The sequence below is a fragment of the Halyomorpha halys genome, unplaced genomic scaffold, assembly GCF_000696795.3.
Source record: "Halyomorpha halys isolate HHAL.00 unplaced genomic scaffold, Hhal_1.1 Scaffold144.1, whole genome shotgun sequence".
NCBI classification, from domain to species: Eukaryota; Metazoa; Arthropoda; class Insecta; order Hemiptera; family Pentatomidae; genus Halyomorpha; species Halyomorpha halys.
Genome location: NW_027106983.1, coordinates 1 through 12,897, shown reverse-complemented (window position 1 = coordinate 12,897; position 12,897 = coordinate 1). Strand labels below are relative to the sequence as shown.

The 12,897-nt window shown below is 35.3% G+C and overlaps 2 protein-coding genes across 2 annotated transcripts; one reads left to right on the top strand and one right to left on the bottom strand.

Annotated features, from left to right (window-relative positions):
- Positions 1-6,314: 6,314 nt before the first annotated feature.
- Positions 6,315-7,094, bottom strand: LOC106678442 (histone-lysine N-methyltransferase SETMAR-like). The gene is made up of 2 exons (XM_014416936.1): positions 7,080-7,094; positions 6,315-6,962 (listed from the first exon to the last, which is right to left on the bottom strand). Exons 1-2 carry the CDS (start codon positions 7,092-7,094, stop codon positions 6,315-6,317), a joined length of 663 nt encoding a protein of 220 aa, XP_014272422.1.
- A 4,575-nt stretch (positions 7,095-11,669) lies between these two features.
- On the top strand, positions 11,670-12,140 carry LOC136795277 (general transcription factor II-I repeat domain-containing protein 2B-like). Its single transcript, XM_067045319.1, has one exon. It carries the CDS (start codon positions 11,670-11,672, stop codon positions 12,138-12,140), a length of 471 nt encoding a protein of 156 aa, XP_066901420.1.
- Positions 12,141-12,897: the final 757 nt, after the last annotated feature.

Below are 12,897 nucleotides of genomic sequence, written 5' to 3'. Positions count from 1 at the left end.
TTTTGCTTCTGTTGTTGACATTTTCTTTCATGGTGGAAACTAAAAATAGTTTACTATAACGCAAATTACTGGTGCTTATGTTAAACAGTTGTTCTCAAAGTAGGTTTCGTGGCTCCCTAGAGTGCCCCTTTCTTAAAATATTACAAAAACTTTAAGTAGCAAATATACAGTGCATCCCAGCACTTACTAATTAAAACGATTTTATTTAGCTTATTTACATCCTGTCTCTTCTTCTTTATTCTCGAATAAGGTGAATACAATTAAGCAATAATAGAATTATCAAAATGAGAGTTATTTGGCCTTTTTTTCTATTACAGATGTTCCGAATCTATTCGTCCAATAAATCAGATATTTTCAGAACGCTTGTCAATTGTAGTTCAATGGTTACTAATGAACAGTTTGATAAGAGGCATGACGTACCGCCCAGACATAAGTCTTCCTTTGTTCAAGCACGTCGTAGGAACAAAGGAACTTCCACAATGGAACACTGGCTCATAGTTTGTATGGTCATATTGGCTTGATTCATTGGCAAAGATTCGTTGAAGTTGTGTTCTCTATCACCTTCGCGTATGTGCCATTTCGATGTTAAATAATTATAGGTTCTTATTTCTATCAACTTGTAATGTCCAGTTTTTAATTTTTGTAAAGTTTTTATTTTACTATTATTTATTTATTGAAATTTACAGCTGTTTAAAAAAATGCAATAAGTAAATGTGATGAATGATTCAGAACACAAAATAATCTTGGGAAGGAACCCACTGGTGGTAGGTACTTGATGGTAAGGATTTTGGAATGAAAGGAGGTGATATCGGTGATATTTCGGGCCAATCTGAAATGAATGGGATGTTGAGGTCTTTATGGATGTTTAGTTGTAACGTAATAAGGAGCATTAAGTATTTCCAATTATAAGGATTAGATACGGGAAGAATTTGATGCTTTGGTGGAGCCCCAAAGCTCAATTCGGTTTATCCAAATAGGTCTGATTATCATAGTGTAAAAGAGTTTTTGTTTTTTTTAATAAATGGGAAGTTTAGAGTGTTTGTCAAGTAGGTGCTGTAGTAAGCGGTACCTACAAGCAGTTTCTTGCCGTTCAGTCTAGTATGGGGATTCCAAGTGGCTCTTGTCAAGATGGAGTTCTAAGTAGTGAATCTGTTCAACATGGTGTAGTGGTATATAAAAAAAGACACAGTAGAGCTGGAGAGTAGAGATTTACGACGGAGAGTAAAGGTGACCTGATGGGATTTGTTAGCGCAAAGTTTTAAAATTATGTCTTAAAAAATTGATGGGTTTATTTTTTCGGTTAAGATTTAAAATAATTCAAATTTAGTCCATAAATGTATTAATTGTAGCGATGGTTCTCGAAAATATGGAGGTATAATTTTGATTCTTGAAGTAATATTTCCGCTAAGGAGTGGCTGAATATTGAATTATTATGCATTCTGGAACATGTATTTTTAACTCACAACCAGAAAATTGTAAAAGTTTTTAAAATGAGAAAATTTTTTAGCAATGCTCTATGCTATTGTTTAAATGCAGAAAATAACCACTTGCTTGAAGGCGTTTCTTTTTAGATTTCATTCAGTATAAATTATTGAGATACTCGGTCGTAAAGCATCGTATCTGATATTTATCGTAACTAGATGTTTTTGGATTCACTGAATCCATTAGAACTTATTTCGTAGATTTTTGAAAGAGTTTTTAGGAAATTTGTATTTTCAGAAGAATAATGTTGGTATTTAATTCTGGTAAGTGATTTAATGTAAGCTCCTTATTTAAGGTAAATAGTTGGAATTACCAAACTTTTTAACATTGTAAAAGTTTTCGTTTTTTCAGTTACTATGTTTTACGACATAACGTCTTAAATCTTTAGACTATGTTGAATGATGTCTAAGTAATATCGGGACAGACATCGGTTTTTTTAAAGATAACTATTAATTTGTAACTGTATTCTGGACACTCTGGTAAGGAGGACCAAAACCATTTATCGGATTCTCACTCAATATTCTCACAAAAAAAAAAAAAAAAGAAAGAAAAGAAAAATGAATTTAAGTACTAATTATAATTTTTTTAGGACACGCATTCTAGTAAACACTTCATACTTAAGTTTAGTGTCCTAACTGGTGGTCTAACTAACAAGGAAGTAGTGTTCCCGGGGCCTTCCATTAATTTTTTTAATTTGAATTCTGCTCTTCTGTCGCTCCGTGAGAAATGTTATGGATATATTTCTATCGACTGTTGCCTAGCTATTGTCGTATGGCCTTCACCGATGGAAAGGACCGAAGTTGATCTGATAGCCTTTAATAAAGGATATTACCTTGCGATTTCCATTAGTGTGCGGCCATATCGATTTCCCACTCACTAGATATAGGTCTCTTCTTAAAGTTTAATCCGCTCATTTGATTCTTCGTCGGGGGCCTTAGCTCAGTCAATTTCCTATCATTTGTCTAGCGTGATGGGAGCAATTTGCAAGAGACTCCGGCCAAATGACGGTTCTGTCTTTGACGTATCCGCAGTTGCGTGCGAGTTATCCGCATAACGCGGTTAATGTGCCTCCTCCCTCGCATGACAACGGCCCTACTTTCAACAGAGTATGATTCGTCTTACCTTTCCGCAGGCAACCGCAACGATCCATCTTCCCGGAATGAAATTAGATTGTTTGTCTCGGACTTATTGGCTTTTGGCTAATGGAGCATGCTTTTCTTGTTTCTCATGTAACAAACAAAGTCTGACTGTTTGGTAGAAAAATAATTTAGCAGAAAAAAATAACTAATTAATTAGATTAAAAACCTGAAAGTCATGTATATAGAAAATTAGCGCTTTATTTTTTTACTGAGTTATTTTCAATTTTTAATCCATCTAATGAAATATTCCATAATCACCTTGATTGAAATGAAGTTTGTTGTGTGACTTATTCTTATTATTGAAGCATCAATTATATTTATATATCATTATTTAAAGATGTAAAGATCGAAATTTCTTGATTCCAAAAATCTTTTTACTGTTAAATAACCTCAAATATGTGCGTAGCAATATGTGCTTTCACTATCTTTCTTCATGTTATTTTAGCTACATATTTAAATAGAAAGGTTGTTATTTTAATTAATATTAATTAATTTTATTCTATAATTTTGAATTATTAAAGGAGAATAAAAACATTCATTCATCCGTATAAATTATTTTAGTCCTGATATTGCTTATTAAGTTAGGACCTTCATGATGCTTATTATATAGTAGTTATTTTTAGGAAGTATCTATTTATTTCACATCATGCATTGTTAGTTTTTCTTATTGGTAAGTACTCTTAACACACTGACTTGAAGGATCAGTACTGTTTTCCAACTACTATGGTAATGCTTGTGGCTCACTCCCATGAGGTAAAACTTAGTAAAAGGTCCTGCTTTAAATTTAGTTACTGGTAAAAACATAATAAAGTATTAAACTATATTACATTGAGTATGTCTTGCGTAAAAACGATTAAATGAAAACTATGTAACTCAAAATGGACAATACACAGACTTTTAACAGTATTTTTTTTCAACTCCCTACTTCGTATGTGATATCTTACGTATGGGGTATGTCAAATAAAATAAAATTAATAATTACTGAAGACAATTTTCATCTAATATAATGAAATTACAAATAATGTCGGGTGCTGGTGAAAAATCAGGTCTCAAAAAGAATGCGAATTAATTCATATTTATGTTTAAAATCAGGAATGATGGTAGATAAACATACATTTAAATTGTAACGTATGTGGGAAGAACGGTTCAGGTCTGGTCTAAAAATCAATGAGTTTTTATCAACCTTCAATGAGTTTTTCAGTGGACGTACATTGACATGATCAATGACCGTATCACTAAAACATCCAATCAGAAATATCTTCAATAGAATAAAAATGTCATTTATTTATATAAATATTCCTTTAATTTTATATATTCAACTCTAAGAAAAAGAATATTATCAGGGAATGGGCCATTGCAAAAGAATAAGAATGAACAGATGATGGAAACAGGACCTAGTAGTGCTTTTAATTAGTACAATAACGGAGTATAATCTTGAATGATTTAATGAGTAAAATGTACTTATCCCTAAATAATAATTAATAACATAAATCTTGAAAACCTGCGATAATCTATGGTTGGCCATCAACAGTAAATCTTGTGGGTGATGAAACCCCCGGGGAAGGGCTGCCAAGCCATGATAGATGATCTAGTCTGGAGGCTGCCCATTTAGTGCTTTTCCAAGTATTTTCTGTTGCTACATTAATTTATGTATTCTGTTTTCTATGTTTGTTTTTTTGTTATCACATTTATGAAAATTAAAACAGTCCATAAAACAGCATAAGCAATTTCGATTTTGGTTAAAAAAACTATGCTTAATAAATATGTATCCTTTCCCCCTTTAGAAAGACCCCTAATTCCAAAACATCCTTACTACATTAGAGCAGAAGAGGCCAGACCAACAACACAGTTTCAGACCACGGTTGCAATTGGTTTCAATAAAAAGAGAATTATTTCGGAATATCAACTGCTTTTATCTACTGGAATAATGGAAATTTACATTGTACTATGCTTGAAAAGTTATCAAAAACAAAAAATCAATATGGAGAGGCATTTTGTGGGTTAGACAACTTCTGTTCTGATAGCATTATTTGTTATCTAAAATAAAGTTTTAAGTGAATCTCGAAGATCAATGTATTAATTAATCTGTTGGAAGTTTAAAAAAAAAAAAAACAGAACAATAGTGTAACTTTCAAAGAACGTTTTTCGTTCTTAAAACTGGAAACAAGATAATAAATAAATTTCATGGAAATTCTGAAGTTTGAATTTAAAAAATAGTGAACATGTTTTGGAATTAAGGTCACAATATGCATTTTATAAAGTTCAGGAAAATTTATTTTTCTTTTGGCTATGCAACTTATAAGATTAGTTTTAATCAATTTTAGCGCAATTTTTAGAATTTAAGGGCTAGGTGCAAGAATATAATATGTCACATGTATCTTGATAAATATATCAATTATCTTATCGTTTTGATAATTCATATTTTATAATATTATTCGTATACATGTTCGAATTATGGTGTAATGATGCAATAAATAGCGAACAAATGTGCAAAGGTTTTTTCAACAATGTGGCTTGTCACATTCTTGAATTGATGTATCCAATTTTATAAAATATAGTTGTGAATTCTTTAAAATTACAGAATTCACATACTTATGATATTACAGTGAATTTCTTTTTTTTTCCCCGATACCTCTAGAAAAAAGAAAACAAACTTGAATTAATAAAGAGAACATAATTCAAAGTAAATACTACTTTTTTCTACCAGTGCTACCTGGAGGTGTCTAGGCGAAATACTTAAGTGTACTTTGAGATGATCGTTCTATGAAAACCCGTACCTTAATGTTCGGAGGCTAGGGGCCTCCACGAGATGATTGATAAATGTGAACAAATAATAATAATTAAAGAAGATATAAGAAGAAATAAAATAAGTTTTTCACCTATATTATAGTGATAATTGAGATAAAGAAGGAAAAGTAGTAGGGGGAGGAAGAAGAAGGGACTTAAGGTAGGGTGATGTTAACAGAGTTGATAGGACCCTTCCTACCCTGCCACCTCAAGGAACGGGGGATGGTGCGAGTGCCCGGAATAAGATATTAAAGGAAGGAGGGAGGTTGTCAAAGAATTTAATATGTTTTCGTGTGATATGTTGTTTTACTGTTTGGAGTTTTAGTTCGTGGTGTATGTGAGTCATGTTACGCTTCTCAAGTGAAGTGCCTCTAAAAATCTTCTGCAACATATTGTTTTGTTACCGTTGAAGTGACTTTAGGCCTATTGAGTACAAGGAGTGTAGTAGTGGTGCACCGTGTAGTAGTGATGGTCTGAGTATTGCTTTGTGTATGCGTAGTATGAGTCTGAGTGACAGCCTTTGAGATTAGGTGTTGATAAGTTTTTTTTTCCGATCCCTCTAAAACAGAAATAAAAAGTGAATTAATAGGTGCATTACTGTGAAAAGAAAAGTAATTCGTGTTGGGTCTTACCTTTTACTACCTCGGTGTTGATAGGATGTTTACTTTACAATTTTTATTCTGTGTTGTGTGTGTGCTGTGATTGAGAGGTGAGACTCTAGTTTCATGCTATGGTATGTGAGATTTTCTGGTTTGTATTATCTGTTCGTTAATTGTTGGTTCTCTGTTCTCTCGTATGAAAAAGTAATAGCGTCCATTTTTTTGTGTGTTGGTGTGTATGTTTATGTCTTGCAGTTTGAGATATGTTGGACTGCTGCTTTGGCCTTGCTCATGGCTTTTTCTGTGTTCATGGTAAATATATAACTATGTTATCAGCATATGCAGAGGTTTGAACTTCATCGCGGCTACTTGGGCAGTATAGATGGTCCAGCGTTGTTCCAATGCCTGGAATCCCCTCTCGAAAAAGAGATTCCTCTAGGCCTGCAAAATATCTCTCTAATTCGGCTGTCAGTTCTTCTGTTGTAGGAAATCTCCGACCACCTACGAAAATTTGCAGTTTGGGAAAGAGATGAAAGTCTGATGATACCAAATCAGGTGAATAAGGTGGATGTGGCAACAATTCGTACCTTAGTTCACGAAGTTTTGCCATGGCAATAGTACTTGTATGCGGGTGGGCGTTGTAATGATGAAAGAGGACTTTTTTCCTTAACAAACCAGACCTTTCTTCGCACATCTTTTCCTGTACTTGGTCTAGGCGGTTTGGGTAGTATTGCCCCGTAATTGTTTGACCAGTAGGAAGATAATCTATCAGAAGAATGCCTTGAAAAACTGAGTCCACGACCTTTCCGGCCGAACGTACTGCCTTTGCTTTCATTGGTGGTGGTGACTCAGCATGTTTACACTCCTTTGACTGCTGTTTTGTCTCTAGGGTATAGTAGTGGACCCAAGTTACATCTGTAGTCACAAACCGGCGCAAAAAATCTTGTTGGTTGCGCTAAAAGCGGGTCAGATTTTGTTCGGACATTTCCAATCTGGTGCAATGTCAAGAGCCTCGGCACCCATCTTGCGGATATTTTTTTATTCCCAATTCTTCGGTTAAAATGTGATATACCTGTTGAGATGACATCCCTTCAGCTTCAGCAATCTCATACACTCAGTCGACAATCCTCCATGGCCTTTTTATGCACTTTTGCGATAAATTATGGGGTCGTAGCACTTTTTGACCGTCCACTGCGCGGATCATCATCTAAGCCCTCCCGACCAAATTTAAACTCGCTGGTCCACTTGGCAACAGTTGAATATGAAGGAGCAAAGTCCCCTACTGGGCCCTTTGCTTTCATACCTTTCTTTACAACGTTTTCAATCACAGCTCAAATCTCAGTTTTTTCCATTTTCACAAATCACCAGGCATAAAACAACAATCACTACTACCCACGCCACGTGTTCACTCACAATCACAAAGGATTTGTGATTTTTGCGCGGGAACCTCGGAGCTCTAGCACTGACATCTAGCGGTGATTCCTAGAACTTTTCAAAATCACCCTCATATATAAGCCATTCACATTATTTACAGTATCTTACGTTTTCACGGCTCCAGTAGTCACCATCGAGCACCGACATGCAGTGGTAGCAGCCTATGCCGACGACATCGGTGTTTACGCTTCCAGCATGAGAGCCGATCTGGTCCTACTCCATGCAGAGACTGCCTCTGCCAACATAGTAGCTGCCCTGAAGAAGGACGGAATCAAGGTTAATCCGTCGAAGACGGATGCCATTGTCATGTCCTTCCAGAAGGGCAAGAAAAGCAGACTACCCCAGCAGTTCGTTGTGGATGGTGAGGGTCGGAAACTCTCTAATAGCATCCTCTACCTCGGCGTGACTCTTGACAGGCACCTCACCTTCTCTAATCACGCCAGGAAGAGGCTTAAGCTAGGCCGACAGAAGTCGTATAGACTCTATCACCTGCTTACCTCTCAGCAGATCTCACTCCGCCTCAAGCTGCAGATCTACAAGGCCGTTATACGTCCGACTTTTCTCCATGGCGCACCATTCATGCGGCACCTCTACCGGACCACGTTAACCAAACTGCAGAGCTTCCAGAATTCCCTCCTTCGGCGAATAGTCAGAGTAACCGCACTCCAAAGGGCCAGGAATAGTGCTATCAGAGAGGAGCTCCAACTCCCTTCTGTGCCGGAATTCATAGGCCGTAGGCACATCAAATTATTTGATGGGCTGAAAGACTGTGCCAATCCCCTATTCCGAGAAATAACCCCTCCCCCAAGACCTGGGAGGTGGCAAAGCACGGTCCCCTTGGACGACGTCCTCTCCGAGGGAAGGACTTCTGGCTCTGCAGCCTGAAGTCACCCACACCTCAATACTAACAGCCGGAATGGTCCCTCCCCACTCCTTGTTAGCCCCTGGCAGTCCAGCCACTCATGTAAAAACCGACTTCAGCGGACCAAGCATGTAATATCTTATAATGCCACAAGGCAAAACAAGATAAAATGTAAATATGTGTATATATTATCCTTAGTTTTAAGTAGCATATATAATTGTATTAGTTTAAATAAATAAAATAGGAGGTAAGAAAAAAAAAATACAGTATCTTAATTGTATGAATTGAATCGTAAAATTTATGATCTCATTATGAGATGTCTAAGGCACAAAAGGCTTCTCTTCTTATTTATGAGATGGATAAACGGTGTAATTAAATTCCTGGCATATTTGTTTGTACAATTTATAATCGTTGGATTTATGCAAATCCGTAGTGAATTTCTAAAACAATAAGACCTGTAATAAGTTAAGTGTCACAGTTATGCTTAAGATGAACTTCATATTATGTTGGTTCGTCTATTTCATTTGAATCATTTATTATTATTATTGTTATTATATGAAAAAATAATAAAGAAATTGTCGTGTTTACGGAAACCAAACAGATGGAAAACACTTAATAAAATATATTTGTTAATGGGAGTAAAACATTAAGAAAAAAAAAACTAAAATTTCTGAATTTATATTATTTTTTACTAAAGTCTTTAATATTTATTAGGGGAGGGGATCCAATAATTTCCTGATATTTGAGATTTCAATTCAACTGAAAATTCACTAATGAAAATGCTAAATTTTAAAGAAAGAATAAAAGTTTCATTTTACAATTAGTTGAAAACGTTTACTTCAAAATCCAAAGATTTATTGTTAATATCTTAAGTGTTTATTCATGTATGCATATGTAAATGTCTTTGAGCTGCATAATGAAATGGTCATTCGAGCCAATTGTTTGGGTATCTGGTGAAATCGACCTTAAAAAAATGATCTTTCCTTCGGTAAATTAAGTTCTCTTTAAGATGAAACCATTAGAAAGAAAGAAGGAAGACAATCCATTAAGGAAAGTGGAGGGAATTATTGATAATTGATCGTGGGCTTGGAAATCGAATCCCCCATTTAGGATATTGTAAGATATTTGTAAAAAAAAAAAAAAAAGACGGAAATTCAAAAAAAAATTATATAGGGAAAACTGGGTCGGAGAAGTACTGATTCGTTTGGCGCGAGAGCCACGTTGATCCTGGGGCTAAGCGTCTCTCAAAGCCCTTAAGTTAATCAAGTCTTCTTTCAAACTTACCTATCGGGATCCTGCCTCTCCTCTTTCAATAAATGCCATCTTTTGCCTTTATGATCCGCCTGGATAATCATTTCGATTAACATATTTTTTATTTTGTTCGAATTCACTAAACTGCGAGAGGAGGGTGGAGGGGGGAGTTCTTATATTTACAACTAATTTCTCTATGGGTTCAATTTGATTAATAATTTTTTTCCTGACATCTTCAAATTGAACAGATTTTTATATTTCTCGAAATTTACATTATTAATCATAAGATAAATCGGGCAGCTAAAACATCCGTAAATAAAAAGATTTTACTGTTTCCAAATTCGTTAATTTGGGCTTTGGATATGGATTTTTTCTAGAAACGGATGTTCTAATGATACATAACTAAAAAATGAAAATAAGAACCAAGGCGTTCCTCTACAACAAATGTTTGGTATGATATTGAATTGCCGAAGAAGTCCAACGCGAGTGGCCCTCCTTCCTCTCTCCGCTCAACCTGCTTTCAGAAACTCTGGAAACATTCATTTAGTGTCCCACACACGAATCAGAGGAGAATTCTGGCCCTGCTCTTGCCTTCCTTTAAACCATATGGATGCGACCCCCGGCCCGCGAGACATTTTGAAAAACCCAATTAAAAAAAAAGATTACACTACTTAATCATACTCATAGAATCAAGTTAGCGAGCAAGGCGAATGGCTGCGATATAAGCCTTTGATGTTTGCCAGTGAGGCGGCACAACAAAAGATTATTGCTTCTCAATTGTTCTACTAGATCATTCCTTCATGTTGTCTATATAAGTGGGTGGATGGCCCGAACTTTAGTGCAGGGCTGAAAGCCTGTGCAAATCCACTGTTCAGAGAAATCACCCCTCCACCAAGACCTGGGAGGTGGCAGAGCACTGTTCCCCTGATCGATGTTCTCGCCTTGGGAGGGACTTCTGGCTCTACAGCCTGAAGTCATCACTTCATCACCGCCAGCCGGAATAACCCCTCCCTATTCCTAGTATGCTAAAGACAACATATGCCAACATCGATACACCGCCTTTAGCGGACCCGGCAGCCTATCTTATAATGTCACATTGGCAAACCAAGATGTATTATTTTGCCTGCATATATACATTCATGTCTTCTTTGTATATATTTAATTTGTTAATCTTATTTTTTTCTAGGAGGTCAGAAAAAAAAAGAACTTTAGTTCAATTCTATTTGAGCTACCGAGGTGATAACTTTGACAAGCGATTTCCTTTTGAACTACTAGTACCGTCAATTTGCTTTGTAACTTTGTGTGTATCTTGAATCCTTATTAATTATATTTTTTTATTAAGTTTATCGAACCAAAAGTAAGCGAAAATGATGTCTGGTAGAAAGAAACAAAAAGTAGATGCAGAGGGTCGGCAGTTTCAAGAAAAATGGACTGAAGAATTCTTTTTTATCTAACACAATGGTAAGCCTATTTGTGTGCTGTGTTATGAATCCATTTCAGTAATGAAAGAATTCAATACAAAGAGGCATTACTCAACTAAGCATCCTATGCCGCACCCACTGACAGGAAAAATAAGAAAAGACAAAATCCAGAAACTTACCGCAAATTTGGAAAAACGGCTTTTGTTGTTTCTTAAACAAAGAACAAAACATGATAATGTTATGAAAGCTAGTTTTATAGTTAGTTCAAAATTGGAAAATTCATTAAAACCATTTGCCGAAGGAGAATTTATCAAGGAATGTGTGTTAAAAGTTTGTTGTGTTATGTGTCCTGAAAAGAAAAATGAATTTGGAAAAATTAGTTTATCAAGATGAACTGTTGTCTGACGTATAGAGTGATGGCTAATGATATAACAGCAACATTGACTGACAGTATGGCTGGTTTTGAATCATATTACATAGCATTAGACGAGAGCACTGATTTGTCCTAAACACCTCAACTGGCTATATTTACTTGAGGTGATGAGTTCACTGCTACTGAGGAATTGCTTGCTTTACAGTCAATAAAAGGAACCACTACAGGAGAGGACATGTTAATGAAGTTCAAAAGGTATTCACAAGGTTTGGCTTGCCATGGTAAAAATTAGTTGGTGTATGTACAGATGGTGCACCTTCTATGGTCGGCTTACACAAAGGTTTCATTGGAATTTTAAATGAAAAAGCAACTGATTTAATTGTGCAAAAAGATTGTTTGATTGTCATTTATTGCATTATCCACCAATATAACTTGTGTGGCAAGTCAATTCGACTCCAGAATGTTATAAATGTGGTAGTAAAAACCATCAATTTTATTCGATCCCGAGGGCTTAACCATGGTCAGTTCAAGGCGTTTTTGGATGAAATATCAACCAAATATGACGACGTAACATATTATTGTGAAGCCAGATGGCTGAGCAAAGGGAAAATACTGAAAAGGTTTTACGAGCTTAGAAATGAAATAGCAGAATTTATGCAAATAAAAGATAAACCACTATCTGAATTGAGTGACCCAAAATGGATATGTGACTTCTGGACTTCTTCATTTCTGGTCGATCTTACAGGCTATTTGAATGTTTTAAATTTGAAACTTCAAAAACAAGGGCAGTGAGTGAATGACAGATTCTGTCTGTTAACAGTTACCATTTCACCACGCTCTCTACGTATGAAAATATTGCTTATGCTCAATATGCTGAAGAAAGTTACTGTCGCAGCAATTTTCGAACAGATGTAGCGATTTTAAAAACATGGAAGGTAGTTTCAATTCATTTGCTACTCCAACAAAAAGTAATGTACAAAATACTCCAATATACTTGCAAATAGAGTTGATCGAGATTCAAGAAAACTCACATCTAAAATCTAAATTTGAAGACGTGGAGTTGTACGATTTCTACGAAAAATATCTCGAAGAAGACGATTTCCGCAGCTTAGAATATTCGCAAGAAGCTTGATTTGTGCGTTTGGCAGTACTTAAACGCGAACCGTTCTTTTCAATGATGAAAGATTCACTTTTTATTTCTGTTTTAGAAGGTTCGGAAAAAAAAGAAAAAAAAAATGATGAAAGTTAATAAATCACGATGGTTTGATTTTGGTTGACAAGTTTGACTGATGATAATTTGGAAAATTCTTTACGTCTTTGTATCAGTGGAATTTGATCCAAATATCGATGGATTATTTTCCCAAATTCTAGCTCAGCTCTCATTGATTTTGGTGTTGCTATTTAATTTTCGTAGTTTGTAATTAAAATTTCACGATTTAATTATAATGTTGTACCGATTTTTTTTATTTCATTTTGTTATCTTATTATAATAACAATGTCGTATTATTTCATTATTCATTATTTCTGTTATATTAAATCTATCATTAAA